Source organism: Lactuca saligna, chromosome 9, assembly GCF_052625555.1.
Source record: "Lactuca saligna cultivar CGN05327 chromosome 9, ASM5262555v1, whole genome shotgun sequence".
In the NCBI taxonomy this organism is placed as follows: Eukaryota; Viridiplantae; Streptophyta; class Magnoliopsida; order Asterales; family Asteraceae; genus Lactuca; species Lactuca saligna.
In genome coordinates, this window is record NC_136425.1 from 191,734,579 (window position 1) to 191,750,427 (window position 15,849).

A 15,849-nucleotide genomic window follows, 5' to 3' on the forward strand; every position below is an offset into this window, starting at 1 on the left:
GCCGACGGAGTCTAAATGAAAGTTGTAGAGTATGGTCTGACCTTCGCGTGGATATAAAGAACGTCGAAAACGGAGCTCGTATGCGAAAGTTACGCAATTTAGAAGTTTGACAAGTCAATTACGCCCAGCGTAATTTGAGTACGCCCCGCGTACTCAGTCGGATGCAACTTGTCTGACCAATACTCGAGTGCCACCAGTCGACGCACGCAGTGACGTCAAAGTACGCCCCGCGTAACCCGAGTACGCCCCGCGTACTGAGTACGCCCCGCGTAATCCCAGACCCAGCAGCCTATAAATAGAACTCGAATTCAGCCATTTTCTCTTGTTCAAACTCTTCCCTCTCTCAAAGTTTTGCCTCGATTTGCGTGCCAATCATACCCCAAAGCCCCGGTAATATTCCCGAGCCCCGAAGTAAGATCCGAAGCCCCGAGGATCCCGAAGAGCGTTATTCCCGAGCCGAAACGCTGCCCGCGAGGAGCCCGGTTTTGTGAAGATCTTCCAGATCTACGGAGAAACACCTCTTCTACAAGCCGTAGTGCTGCCCGATCATCTTTTGATCAAGTGAGTGTGTAGTTATTATCATTCCAACACAATATTATGAAGTATTTTCTATAAAATACGTGTTATGTGTATATATTTGGTTGTTATACGTGTGAGTGTATATTCACTCTCTTCTATCTTACAGATCGGATGTATTCTCTATGAAATACGTGTTATGTGTGTATGCCTCATCTGTTATGTGGAATATGTGTTGATTAAAACATGTTATACAGGTTTTTAAACTATGTATAAAAACGTATATTTTTATCTACTAATATGTTGGGTAGAACATGGGTAGGTAATTGGTGTGTAATAAACAGATGAGAGGCCTCGGTATTATTGGTGTTATTGGTGTTATTCTAGTCATTCAGCAGAGTATGGATGACGACCACGGACTATTCTAGACTGTCCTGTGGAACACTAGCAGGCTCATTACCTGTAGGTGTTGTGAACGACGTGTTCACCGGTGTACTCTATCCCCCACATGGTTGCCTTTAGGACACTTATTGTTGAGGAAGCCCCTCTGCAGTAATGTCCGTCCCGATGAAAAATCCTGAAATAGGTTCCTTATAATAGACGTTATTTTTAGGAACGTAAGGTGAGGATAACGGGAATGGGTAATCGGGTTTATTGTTGATTGTTGAAATTAAATATAATTATTGTGGGTTGAAAACCCTATATGCTCACCAGGCTCCCAAGCCTGACCCACTCAGTTGATTTACTTTACAGGAAATGGCGCAAGAGCTTAAGATGGGCGAACATCAAGTTGTTTTTGTTTACAATTCTGTATATGTATATATTTGTTGAACGACTTGTAATGTTATCGTTTATGCTTTATGACCTGTATCGGAACATGACATCCCGACTTTTGATTTTGAAATGAAATCATATTTCTTTATGAAATGTTTTGATAAATATCTATTTTATCATGTTTTGTCTTTGGGAACAAATTCCGCATCTCTTTTAAAATTAAAAGGATTTACTCTGAAAATTATTTTAAAAAGCATAAATGAAATCGGTCTTTTCTGGCCGAGATTTTGGGGATGTCACAATACTACATTTATCAATAGAACACACAAACTCACACAGCATAGTACACACACCACACACACAACCACCTCTACACAGTGGCTAGCGGCGGTAGCAAACAGTGGCAGACACCACCTCATGGTGGTGGCGGTGGGTTTTCTAGCCAAAAATCGTGCATACTACACCATAAATATCGGAAGCAATTAGTATACTCGAACACACCCATACAACCACCGCCTAGGTGGCAGATATTGCCAGAAAAGATAAAAACAACGGCCCAAGGGCCACCAACGACAGTAACGGCGATTTCGGTGTTGTACTCACGGAAAAGAACGAGAGAGAGAAGGTGGGTTATGGGTGGACTTACCGAGTGTTTACGATGGCTCACGACCCACAAACGACGAACATAATGAGTTTCCACGGTCATCGGCGGTTCTCTGGTTGCCCATGACATCTCCGGTAGCAAGGCATGAGGTGGTGGCGCTTCGACGGCGAGGTGGCCGCTTGGCGGCTTGTCTGATCGGAAATATGAGTAGAAGAGTGGTGGCGGCTGGAAGGTCATGAACGGTGGCTATCATAAGAGTAGGGTTAGGGTTTGCAATCTTCCAAATGAGAAGGGAAAGGGATACGCGATTAATCTCGTGTCTCATTTCAAACTTTTTTCCATAATTCCAAAATCAACCCCTCTTCACAAAATCTTTTTCAGTTTAAATCTAAAATTTACGCTTTAGCCCCTGCCTCCATAAATCCTTTCATATTAAGTCCAAAAATTACCAATCAACCCCCAACTTTAATAATCCCTTACAAATTAAGTCTGATAGTTACCATTTAACCCTCGATAATAAAATGTAGATTTTAAAACCCCAATGTGTACACCCTTGTTAATTAGTACAACTTAGGGCTAAAATACAATACTTAAAAATACGTCTCGGGGTTCTAGGGGTTATTAATTATTATTTTATTTATTATATAAAAAACGGATTGTTACATTTCCATCTTATATAATTGAATTTTACAGATTAAAACATGTTGCTAGAAAAAGAGATAAGAAACAGAAGAACAGAAGAACAAACATAAAGTTATTTACAATCTAGATTAGTTGTCTAGATGACCCAAAATGGAAATGAACAGTTCTAGAAAATATTGAATTTTTTGGGTTATTTTCTAATTTTCTCATTTGATCATGTTGTTGTTTGTCTTGATATAATGTATGTATATTGTTGTGTATTTTTATATACATTAAAAACCACCAGGCACAAGTGTAGGGCCTTCGACCTAGCGGTAAGGAGTGACATTCTCAAATGAGAGGTTATGGGTTCAAGTCTCGTTAGAAAACATAGGTGATTTTAAGAGTAGGTTAGTTTGTCTGTTAAAAAAAAGAAGTTATATTTAACATAATTTAACTAAAGTTTCTGACTTTTGCACAATAACTAACTTGTAGAAACCCTAAATTACAAACCCGTATTGTTTCAAACACCAAAGATAATATAAGAAATCAAAATTGATTTCATGCAATTTAATTGACCAATTTTAAATGTATTCAATCAATTACTTAAAATAAAATAAGGTAAGAACTTGTTAGATTAAAAAGGAAGTGTAATACAAATATTATTTTAAGTTGTATCAAAATGTAATGACAACCCTAATCTTAAAGCTTAATCTAAGAGATAAATAATTAGTGAGTGAACAATCCCAATTTATTAAGAGACATACCGTGACCGATGACACCTGTGCATAGAGAAAAACAACGACAACCGACACGATTTTAGAGTTAAATCGACAGGTGCAGAGGACAGAAGAGAGTGAAGATAAATTGATCGGTATGGTGAGGTTTTTTAAATTTTTGGTTAATATTCACAAATTTGATCTCATATATTTTTTTAGAATTACACAAAATAATTTAATAAAGTTGCACTATATAAAATTACCACTAAATAAAAAATGTCCGAGATTATAGGTGTTTAAAATAACGGAATAAATCATTTGAACTTTTAGTTTAATTGGTTGGACTTATTTGGTTTTTAGTTTGAAATGATAATATGAAATTTTATTTGGTTTGGTTTTCGGTTTATATTTCAACCATTCAGTTTACTCGAATAAATCGATTAAGAGTAAGACTTTAAAGTTATAAAGGTCTTAAATTATAAAATATAGACCATGTTTTATTTTTTGTTTGAGTATCCATATTCATTTTATAATAAATTAATAAACCACTCATCATATAAATTGCATGACTAGTTTTTTTAATGCAACATATTATTGATAAATTTTAAATGACCATGGAATATTTAAGTGACAAGCATTATGATTTTATATTAGGGTAAATTCCAAAAAGTCATTAAGTTTATATGAAAAATTGATTTTTATACTACATTATTTTTTGTTTCAAATTAGACACTACATTTTTTTAATTTCTTATCATTTTGATCACTTGGTCGGTCTAATCCGTTGTTTACTAAAATGACATGATGACATGAAAGTTTTGATGATGCAACATGCTCACATAGCAGGCTCACGTGTTAAAATTCAAAAGAAATTGCGCAAAAGACACTAAGTTTTTGTTTTTATTTTTTCAAATATGACGTTAAGTTTTATTTTTTTCTTCAATTTTGACACTTCATTTTTTTGTTCTAAATCGAACATTATTTTTTTCAATTTTGTTTAATGTTGACTAGTTTCTATTTGAAACTGTATAATTTTTTTATATTTGAAATCGTATAAATATAATTTTTTTCATTTAAAACCATTTTTTGTATAAATATAAGGTTTTTACGTTCAAACCATAATGTTATCTATAAACATATATTAGTTATATTATAATTGTATTTTTCATTAAATGCACTACTTTAAAATAAGTTTGGAATTATGGAGTGTACATATAAACTATTGAGGGTATTTTAGGTTAACATTACTATGTAAAATCTTCTCTCAAAGAACATCAAACAAAACAATGTATATATTCTATGTTTTTGAATTTTAGATTTTGCATGAAATTCAAATAAAATTTTCTTACTCTGTCATCATGTCACGTAGTGCCATATTACCAAATAGGGCATGAACAATATGGTTATAATATAGTTTATACATAACATTATGGTATGAATGTAAAAAACCTTGTATTTTTATAATATATATATATATATATATATATATATATATATATATATATATATATATATGGTTTAAAATGAAAAAATGTATTTATACAATATCAAATGTAAAAAATATATTTATGCGGTTTCAAATGGAACAAAAAAATGATGTTCGGTTTGGAACAAAAAAATGGACCGACACGTCATCAAAATTGAATACAATTAGAAAAATGATGATTAATTAGGAACAAAAAAATAAGTGTCAAAATTGAAAATAATAATAATTTAATGTTTTTGTGACATATTTTTTTTCAATTTTGACATGTTATCAAAATTAATAAACTATCATATCATGTCTGCAGACAATAAGATTGACCGGTTAAGTAGTCAAAATTTAACAAATTAGAAAACGTACCGTCCATTTTGAGACAAATTATAACACAATGTCAAAATAGATTTTTATAAACTTAATGAAATTTAATTTACCCTATCTACTATTTGGCTATAATGAACCGATTAATTGGCATTGGTCCTTTAGCAAGTTTCAGCACCTTACAAATATGTATGTATTTATTAATTATTTATGTATTTATGTTGGACAGTTGCAACTTGAAGTTCCACAGTATAAAAGAAAGTTGAATTGATGAAATCATTAATATATTTATGTATCTTTAATTTGCGTTTACCCATCATACTTTGAGTGGTGTTTATTATGGCCCCCCCTTAAGTGCTAACATTTATAGAAGACCATTTATAAAAAACCAATTAAACCGATAAACGACTAAGTCCACTGAATAACACCCCTATCAAAGATCTGAATAGATCTACCTATTTATACAGTCCCTCTAAATCCTATTTAGAGAGAATATGAAATATACGGTAGTTACCACATTTCCATGTTTTGGATACTCTCACTCTCAAGGATATCACTGTGATAAAGAATGGATTCACAATTAAAGAGCATATGGTGAACCATGTAAGTTCACAATTTTAGTGTCCAAGTTTTGTGGCTGAAATTAAGAAAAAAATGTTTTCGAAATGCGATGTACATTTCTAAACGCGTTGAATATTTTTTTATTAACTAGGTACTTCATATGTGCTCGTTTAGTAATTATGTTATACATACAAGATATCTAAACGTCTGATTAACTAAATTTACATGCTTCTTAGTTTGATTCTGTCGTGTAATATTTCTCCTCGTCAACAGAAAATGTCAGTCTTCTAAAAACAAATGTCTGTAAGATTTGTATAAAGAGAAAGAGACGCTTTATACGAACCACTTTTGACTTACATAATCAAAGATATCGATGGTTCAAAAAGAATCTGTGAAAGCTTTTGAGTCACCCACCATTGAAATCAGTAGTAAAAGCAAAAAAGGAAAAGGTGAATCAGAAACACCAAACCAGTTACTATAGAGAATCGCATGCCTGTGTCAGAACTCAGATACACTTTGCTTTAAAGCTTCACATAATAGAGTCTTTATTATGTACTTATAATATAAATGATAAACTATTTATTTAATAGAGTGCATATGTATGATATTATTAGATACCGATTCATTTTATCATTTTAATAACTATCTTCTCCTTTTTGAAACTCTCTAGCTTTACAATAAGCTTGAAAAACCACCACACATAATACTTTGAAATGAGAGCAATGAAAGAGTTCGAACATGAAGAACTTGAAGAAGCAACTCATAACTATTCAAGGTCTCATCTTATAGGCAAAGGAAGCCATGGCTGCATCTACAAAGCCACTCTCAAAAATGGTCAAATGGTTGCTATAAAGACACCATCTTTAGGCCTTTGCAAGCTACAAGACACCTCCAAGATCGATAATGAAGCTCACATATTGTCATCTTTCGCACCGAACCGATTCTTGGTCAACTTATTCGGGACGAGTCATGACTCAACCGGGCACCGAGTCATTGTCATGGAACACATGCCCGGTGGAATGCTTCATGACTTGCTCCACATGACCATTGGTGGCTCGTCTCCACCATCTTGGTGTAAACGAGCCACAATGGCAATCCAAATAGCTCGAGCTGTGCAGTTCCTCCACGATTCGAAACCCGTGGTTGTCCACCGCGATATAAAGTCTGAAAATATCTTGTTTGATTCAAAATCAAACGCTCGACTGGCTGACTTTGGGCTTGCAGTGTGTATAAATTCACCGAGTCAACAAGTTGACTCGGTGAGTTTACCTGCGGGGACTATTGGATACTTGGATCCTTGTTACACTACCCCATGTAAGTTGAGCACTAAAAACGATGTGTTCAGCTTTGGGGTAGTGTTGTTAGAGATCATTAGTGGCACGAAAGCCATTGATGTCTCTAGGGATCCTGCTTCGATAGTAGAATGGTCAGAGGGTTTGATTGGAAAAAATCAAATAATGGAAATATGTGACAAAAGGGTCAAGATGCCACATCATATGGAAGACCGGATACGACATATGTTGGTTCTAGCTATTCAATGTGTGTCATCAGATGAAGAATCACGTCCATCCATTACAGAAATCGTTACCAAATTGGAAAGATTTAGATTTACAATATGGGGAGATAAGATAAAAAGTCTTGTTCATTTAAAAAGCCGAAAAAAGCTTGCTTAAAAAATGTCCTCCACCACCACCACCACTACAGGTGGTAATATTAATGTCACAAGAAGGAAGATCTTGCTAAGAGAAATACTTACAGGTACTGTTTTATTGCACTGAAGTGTACATGGTTTTGGAAAGAGAGATTGAACTCAATGTAACTAGGCTGAGTTTATAACTCGGGTGGGTCAGCTCAGCTGAACTCTAGCGACTGCTTTGAAATTAAAATTACTGCTGGGAAAATTCTGGAATTTCACATTTTGTCTTGTGTGAAATGCTTCATATATCAAATGAGTTGTTTAATTTTAGATTTTAATGATATATTGTCGTAGCCAAAGTAATGGAACGGTTAACAATTGGGGCGAAAGTTAAATAAACAAAAAGAGGGACATGTTTTGTTAAAGTCTTGAAAATATAAATTGCAAACAGATCGAAATTTTGGTAATAATTACGAAACCGTACTAAAAGCAATTATGTCAAGGTTAATAGAAATTAATGAGCAATAAAATGTTACAACTTACACTTGTCTCATTTTAATTTTGATTGTGATATAAAGATAAAGATGATTGGAGACAATCGAGTATGAAGAGGTTTTTAGTTTTTACGAGTTTCACATGAAATGAAAAGGTAAAATTGATTTGTAAAGCTTTGAGTTTATAATTGTAGATATTCAGAGATTGTGCTTGCAATTTATTGTTATTTTGTTTGAATCTTCGGACATATTTTGCAAAACTAACTGATAAATGAAAAGTTTCTCTTTTAGATATATTCGAAAAAAATAGTTGATAGTTACTACCCGCAAGCTCTAAGCATTTTATAGAAAAAATTATTTTGTATACCAATAGGTGAAACACAATTTTTATTTTTTTATTTTAAGCAAAGATAGATTAAAAAAAAAAAAATGCATTTTGTATAAACTAAATGTGCTTACAATTACAAAAATACGTTGCCCAAAACTGATTTCTTCCTAACGAAAGAATTTCCTTTTTTTCCTTTTTGTATTCATCAAATACAATACGAATGTGAAATAGAGATGTTTTGATGAATTCATACAGACAGATCTTGTCTTCTCAAAGGGATGCCATCTTCATCATCCTCCTCTGTTATGCGTTTTGGTAATCGCCCTGATAAACTTGTGGGGCCTACATTTCATTAAATATAAATAAATATAAACTTCCCATGTGCATTCAAATGGCAAACTTACTTTCACAATTAAGTTATTAAGTAAAAAAGAAACACCCATATACAGCTTAATCAATGGATTAAGTCATGTCCATGTTAAGCTCACTTTTGAAGCTAATTGACAATTTATAATCTCTACAAATTAAGCAAATTCTTTTAAGAAAATGTAAAGAAGAAGCATATTATATATACCATCAACCATGTCTTTGGTTTTGTGAAGAAGAAAGGTTCCAGCAAGAATGGTCACAAATCCACATAGTTCAGTCACAATCTGAGTAGGATTCTGCCCATCCCAGTCCTGTTTCATTCACAATAATACAACATTAAAAAAAAAAAAAATTAAGTTTTTAATGCAATACTTTTATTTTATTGATTTGTTTATTATAGCATCCTACTTTCATTTCTATCTATTATAAGTTTACAACATTGTATTTGTGTCTTCAAAAATCTACCTAATTATAGCAATGCCATCCAAATGCAATGCAATTTCACTGTTATAGCGACTAGAAATAGATCTAGGTCTCTTGTCTATGAAAAAGACGAAAATGCCCTCATCATCGTCACCAAAAATAACGATAGAAAGCTTGTTTAGTCCCTTATAGTCCAGTCATGACTCGTCTAATACAACAAACGAAGCCTAAAATGAATCTAATTGCAAATTCAAAGTTTGATAGAACCTAAACAATCATGTTTAGAAATTAATTGTCTATTGATTTGCAAAAATTTAATAATAATAATACCTTGAACATGATCACACTTGCCAAGATAGTAAGAGATGTGAACATAGTGTAGTAGATGGGAGAGACAACAGCTGTATTAAATGTATCAAGCGCCTGCAACCAATATTTTCACCAAAAACTAGAACCGTTAGTCAACTCTGACTATCTGGCATAGTGACACTGACAGTGACAGTTCTTATCTTTGCAAAAGACATAAATGCCCTCCTCGTATATTGTAAATAGATGGAGGGTAATTAATGTACCTTGTTGAGATAATTCATTTGAGTGATGACACAAAGGAGAACAATGAAGGTAAAAACCCATGTTTGGGGATATACCATTTGATTCATTCCTGAAAAAGTAAGCTTCAAAGCAATGCCAACGGCTTTCACACTCATCACCTGTGAAAAATGAAACCTTTTATTTGGAATTTATAAATAAATAAAAAATACCATGAAGAAATAAATACATACCGATAATGAGCCTACTAGTGAACATACTCCAATATAGCACATTATGTGTGTTTGACCATATATAGGGATATAACAGAATACTATCATAAAAACAGCCATCAAAACCAGTACTGCATATAAGACGAAAGCTGCACAAAAGGTAGATGATTATAGAAACTATAAATATTAAAAATAAAAATCTACTTTTTTTAAAATTAAAACAGTCTAGGGAATTGTAAGGGACGAAATGTTAAGAAACATTGAAATAGGGATGAAAAATGCAAAAAGATTATGTTCTAGACCATGACCAAAAGAATCAAAATACTATAGGGACCAAAAGTGTAAGTTACTTTATGTATGATTACACAAACTATACTATTGAATAATAATCTAGCTTTATAGATAAAAATCATGCACGAGTTGTAAGAAATTGAATACACTTTGAGCGATATCTATTTTTTTGGACGAAAAATGTTAAGAAATATAAAAAATAGGGACGGAAAACACAAAAAGATTCTTTTCTGCACCATATGCAAAAAGAATGATATTGCAAAGGGACCAAAAGTGTAATTTACTCTATCTTTGATTAAAAAACCATACTATTAGATAATAATCTAGTTTGCTTAAATAAAAAGGATCTAGAGAGTTGTAAAAAGTTGAATACTCTTAGAACCCTATCTATTTTATGTTATAATAGGGACAAAAAATGCAAAAAGATTCTTTTCTGCACCCTATCCACAAAGAATGATATAGCAAATGGACAGAAAGTGTAACTTACTCTAAATTTGGTTACAGACACCATAATATAAAATAATAACCTTTCTTAAAATAAAAACAATCTAGGGAGTTGTAAGAATTTGAATACACTTTGGATGTATTCTATCATCTTCAACCAAGTTTCAAAACTTTACCCATTGACCAATAAGAGATGTAATATACCCAGGTTGATTAACCAAGTTAAATTGGTCAAATTGCCATCTATAACAAAAAAAAAGTTGTAATTTTACACATAAAAATTGTCAAAATGAAAAACATTTACCTGGCTCTGTGGCAAGATCCCATACTTCTGTCACTGATTCCATCTGACGTTCCTGAGGAGCATGTAGAACAATTGTGGTGGAGCCCACAACACATAAAGCACAACCAAGAATTCCAAAAATATGCAGCTTCTCTCTCAAAATAATATATGCAAGCACAGCACTGCAGTATATCATGATGTTGACATGTCAGTATTTCACATACACAAATAAGCTTATGGGGATTGAACTTAAACAGATTATGATTTTTAATCATGCCTGATTATAATGCTGAGAGCCCCAAGAGGAGTGACCAGAATAGCTGGTGCAAATGCATATGCAGCAAAATTTGCTATCTCTCCAACAATCACTGTTGAAACAATCAATGGTGGTTAAAAATTGTAACATATTGTGGCTCATATTGCCATTAAAGTATTAAACAAAACGAGAGAAGAAAACTCACTTGTTGTCATGCCTACCCACCAGAGAGGCTCCAATAAGTATGAGTATCCTCCAACTCCTGACAAAAATCATTAAATCATAAATTTGGATGATGAATCTTTTAAGTATCCTAATAAATGAACTGTGTGTTATGAATTCAATGCCAACGTTTTCCATTTAAAGTCGAAATAAGTTTTGATCACTTGATTACAGGTGTTTAATACATCATTAAATCTTCACTATAGGTCAAAACAAAAGAGGATAATCGATTTAAAAATGAGTCTGATTAACCAAATGATGATGTACAAAAAGCGCGTATCAATACCTGCCCTGGTACCAGAAGCACCTGCTTTTATGAGACCTTTTTTCTTAACAATGAAGCTAGCACCAATAAACAAACTAGAAGACAATGCCAAAATCAAACCCTTGATATTATCAGTGGACATGCCCCTGTAAGCATCCCTCCAGACATGGGCTGCCATTCAACGCCAATTCAAGGAAAACCCTAGTTTCCTTTTTTTTTGTTTACTTTATTCCTTTTCTATCACGATGCCATTATATTTCACATGAGAAACAATGAAATTTGAGCGGAAAACGAAAAAATGAGATCGACTGCTCCGATTGAGATGGTTTTGAAGATCGTGTCGCCTGTCGGCTTGAGGAAGTACGAATCTGATTGCAACAGCTGAGGGTGTTGAGAGAGTATGATTCAGTTTCTTCTACAGATCGGGGAAGAATGATCATGTGGGGTAACGAAATTTGATTCGATTCAAGTGGGGAGTTAGTGACGGATGAATAGATGATATACGTTTTGGTGAAGAGGGGATTGGATTTTGTTTTCGAGGAATTTATTTTTTTATTGTCTTTCCTTTTTTGATCATCTGGTTTGCAATAAACGGTCGTACGGATTACCAATGAAAGGTAAATCGTGAATTATATTCCTCGTCTAGTAAAATCGATTTACGTCGAAATTTTCAACTTGTAAATTATAGAGATAATCTTACAAGTTGGCATGCCAAAGGTTCTTTTATCCCACTGAAGAAATCTTTAGTGAGTTTATATATCTTAATACGCCCTAAAAAAATTTAGTGGATTAAAGGAATTGATCAAGTCCATTCGTGCACCTAATCTAGCCTACGAGTATTGACTAATCAGGATAATTATTTCATGTTTAAGATTAGTCGTCAACAGGTTAGAGGTTAGTTTTACATTATTTAATTGTTTTTTGCTTCTACTCCTTTTTTATAATCAGGAAAACTCTAAGCTCCCTTATTATGTCCGTTATTTCTTCTCGGTTTCTAAGTATTGATCGATCCGGGCAACTATTCCATGTTTAAGATCAGTCGTCAACAGGTCAGTTTTACATTATTATCTTGTTTTTTGCTTCTCCTTTCTTATAATCAGGAAAATTCTAAGCTCTCTCATTCTCTCTGTGATTTCTTCCTGGTTTCTAAGTATTGACCGATCCGGGCAGTTATTCAATGTTTAAGATCAGCCGTTAACAGGACACTCAACAAGTGAATTTTACAATATTGTCTTGTTTTTTAATTTCGTCCAACAACAGGACATTCTGCTTCTACTCTTTTTTTATAATCTAATTTGATCGAGAAGGATTGATCTGATTTATGGATGAAACTTGATAATTATAATAATAATAATTGGATTTATTTATCGTAATTAATCGACATATAATTCTCAATATGATTTATCGGTTTTGCATGTTTACTTCCAGAGTATTAGATTATTCAAAACGCAAGAGTCGGTCTGTAACACCCCGTTTATTTATTTAATAAATAAATAAATTACTGAGGGAATAGTAGCCTAAAATCCATAATGATTGAGCAATGCGTTGGCCTCGAGGAGTTAAAAGTCATAATTTTAGAAGTCGGGGGCTAAAAGTGTAAGTTTCAGAGCGGATTTGTAAATATTTATGAAGGCATGGACTACTTGGAAAATTATGGGGACCTATTTTGAAGAGATTTTGGAGCTTAGGGGCTGAATGGTAACAGTGGGAATAATTATGAAAGGGATTATGGGAGTAGGGGTGGGAAGAGTAAAATATGGACTTGAAACATAGGTATTAAACCCGTTACCTTCTCCATGCCAAACCCTAAACCTAGTTGTTATGTCTCAGCCGCCACCTTATCTTCTTCACCCCCAGCCGTCACCTCCTTGCCACCACTGAAGGATCATCGGAGCAGCTGCCACGTTTCGTCGCCGACGAAGACGAAGAGGCACGCCGAGATCGGGAAAACGTGGTTCGTGGGTGCTCTTGCAGTTCGTCGGTGGGTCGCACACTTTCTCTTCTCGTCTCTCCTGTTGTTGCCCCAGCCTACGTCGTCGTCGTCATGTTGCTGTTACCTCCGGTTGTTGCTCGTCGCCGAGAAAAGATGGTTGCGGGTTTGTTTCTGTGATCGGTGTGGACTGTCGACTCGCACATGTTCATGACAGGGCTGTGTGGGCCATTTCACATACGGGAGTGTGTTTAATATTGTGTTTGTGTGTGCTGTGTTGTTGCGTGACTGGAAGCCAAAAGGAATCATCGCCACCACCGTGAGGTGGTGGTTGTCATCATAAAATCACCACTGGCGCCGCCTTATGTCGCCAAATGGGTGGTTGGCTTCCCTTTTCAGAGTAAAGGAGTGAAGATGTGTGTGTTTCAGTTTGTGTGTGTGTATCGTTGAATTCCTCGAAAATGGCATCATCGCCACCATATGGTGGTGGTTGCCGCCACTCGCCACCGTCGGCCACCACAAGGTGCTTATGTGTGTGTGTGTGTTTTTAGCATTACTGTGTGTGTTTATTTTGGAATTTGGCATTGTAAATTGTAACAAAAATGAAATAATGGAAAGAAAGTCAAAACTACCACCGGCCGCCGTATCGGGTGGCGGTGTGCTTTGATGGTGTTTTGAATCGTTTGGATGTTTGGACAAAGGGACTAATAAACCCTAATGGGCCCAACAAAACTTAATGGACCTAAAAGTCCAAACAGATGACTAATGGGACTAGTGAAACCTTAATGAGTCTAATGAACCATAACTGATCAAAAGACATATCAATTGGGTCTATTGGGCTAAGATGAGGTTTGAAACCCTAATTAGGGTTTAGAAAACCCTAATTAGGGTTTAGAAAACCATAATATTGAATTTATGGGCTTGGACTTATTAGGACCCACTTTTGGGCCGTTGGAATGGAATTGTGTGATTAAGCCCAATCACACCCTATGATTTATTTAGAAGAATGATAGACTTAATCGATTAAGTCTTTAATGAACGTTTTGGCTTACATTTCTAGACTTTTAAACCGTATAAAAACCAGACCGGACCGTATGGTTTGTATGTGTGTGTGTGTATATTACCTACAACTCATTGAATTACCCGACCCAATTAGTTTGTTTTGTGAACTGTGAAGACCAATTGTAAAGTGTTGAAGTTCGTCCACTTGTAATTCCAAGAGTCTAGACGCCCAACAACGCAACCCTAGTTGCAATCACAAATCGTATTTGTTTCTTTCTTCCATTCTTATTTCTCTATCGTTCATTCAAACCAATTGTCATTGCCAAATGTCAACTGAGTAAAGCACCAGACGCACAGACAAACAAGTATCATCGACGACCCTACGCCTACAGCTCGACACCTCCGCTTGCAGGTCCCATTGCTCTCTGCCTCTATGATAAGGTATGTTTTGAGTTTTGACCTTTTGCATGTGTTTTGTATCCGAAATCACCAATGTATCTGTAACGCCCGCAGATCCGGGCTAGTCAATTTTGAGGCAATAAGTGTCGAAAATGACTTTTTGACAAAAGATTATTTAGAATAAATAATCTTAACCAATTTGTAGAATATTTCTCAAGGTTTCCGTACATATAAAGAACGCCGAAATCCGAGTTATAACGAAGAAGTTATGACCCGTCGAAGTTTCGCGACGGAACCTGCACGGCACCGGGAAGCGTAAAAAGTGAATTTACGATAGAGAGAGATTTAGCCTTAGTGATCTAAAAGAAAGTTGTAGAATATGTTAAACCGAGAAAATCCATAAAAAGAACGCCCAAATCTGACTTCGTATGAAGAAGTTATGATTTTTCTAAGATTCGGCTTAGCAATGCACGGCCCGACACTCGAATTTTAGTTCGAGCGGTTTTTGGCTTACGCGACCTAAATGAGAGTTGAATATCTCATTAATAGGAACTCAATGGTAAAAAGACAGACAAAAACGGAGTCCGTATGAAGGAGTTACGAATTCTTCGCGGTCATTTAGCAGTCTAATCTCCTCATACTGTTAAATTTAAGACCAGTCAAGAATTAGACGACGGAGTCTAAATGAAAGTGGTAGATCTTGTTTTTACCTACGTGTGGAAAAAAAGAACGTCGAAAAAGGAGCTCGTATGCGAGAGTTGTGATTTTTCTAAGTCGGGAGGCTGCTGTGCGAAATCGGGTGACGTGGCGCAATCCTGGTCGTTGCTTCCTCCCCAAGGCTAGCCACCAGATGGTGACACCTGGCTTGGAACTCGACGAGTTTTTGGCTTTTCCAGCCTATAAAAAGGGAGTCGGGACACCCTCATTTCCCACACATTTCCCCACTTCTTTCTCTCTCTAAACTCTCTCTCTCTCTCTACCCCCCCCCCCCCCCAAACCCCCTTAAAAGCCTAGGTAAACCCCCTAGCACCCGGAGAAGCCCCGAGGCTCCCGGAGTCCCGAGAAAAGAGCCTTTTGGTTCGGGAACGCTGCTCCAGCGGAGCCCGGTTTTCTTTAAAACCCGCTGTAAGTGAGATATGCCTACCCTATCT

The 15,849-nt window shown here is 35.2% G+C and overlaps 2 protein-coding genes across 2 annotated transcripts; one reads left to right on the forward strand and one right to left on the reverse strand.

Moving 5' to 3' along the window:
* Positions 1–6,225: 6,225 nt before the first annotated feature.
* LOC145017898 (Protein kinase superfamily protein) lies at positions 6,226–7,496 on the forward strand. Its single transcript, XM_078975850.1, has one exon. The coding sequence runs from the start codon at positions 6,309–6,311 to the stop codon at positions 7,266–7,268; it is 960 nt and encodes a 319-aa protein (XP_078831976.1). The 5' UTR covers positions 6,226–6,308; the 3' UTR covers positions 7,269–7,496.
* A 646-nt stretch (positions 7,497–8,142) lies between these two features.
* On the reverse strand, positions 8,143–11,938 carry LOC145017284 (putative magnesium transporter NIPA4). Its single transcript, XM_078975343.1, has 9 exons — positions 11,389–11,938; positions 11,086–11,142; positions 10,902–10,992; positions 10,646–10,806; positions 9,628–9,755; positions 9,418–9,555; positions 9,176–9,268; positions 8,628–8,733; positions 8,143–8,395 (listed from the first exon to the last, which is right to left on the reverse strand). The coding sequence occupies exons 1-9, from the start codon at positions 11,543–11,545 to the stop codon at positions 8,301–8,303; spliced, it is 1,026 nt and encodes a 341-aa protein (XP_078831469.1). The 5' UTR covers positions 11,546–11,938; the 3' UTR covers positions 8,143–8,300.
* Between the last annotated feature and the right edge of the window lie 3,911 nt (positions 11,939–15,849).

Excerpts from the sequence above, each read along its gene's own strand:
- LOC145017284 (XM_078975343.1), bottom strand. The coding sequence starts at position 11,545 with ATGGCAGCCCATGTCTGGAGGGATGCTTACAGGGGCATGTCCACTGAT. Across the intron at positions 8,734-9,175 it reads CAAGTGTGATCATGTTCAAG|GACTGGGATGGGCAGAATCC; the intron begins GTATTATTATTA and ends TGAATGAAACAG. Across the intron at positions 8,396-8,627 it reads AACCAAAGACATGGTTGATG|GCCCCACAAGTTTATCAGGG; the intron begins GTATATATAATA and ends AATGAAATGTAG.
- LOC145017898 (XM_078975850.1), top strand. The coding sequence starts at position 6,309 with ATGAGAGCAATGAAAGAGTTCGAACATGAAGAACTTGAAGAAGCAACT.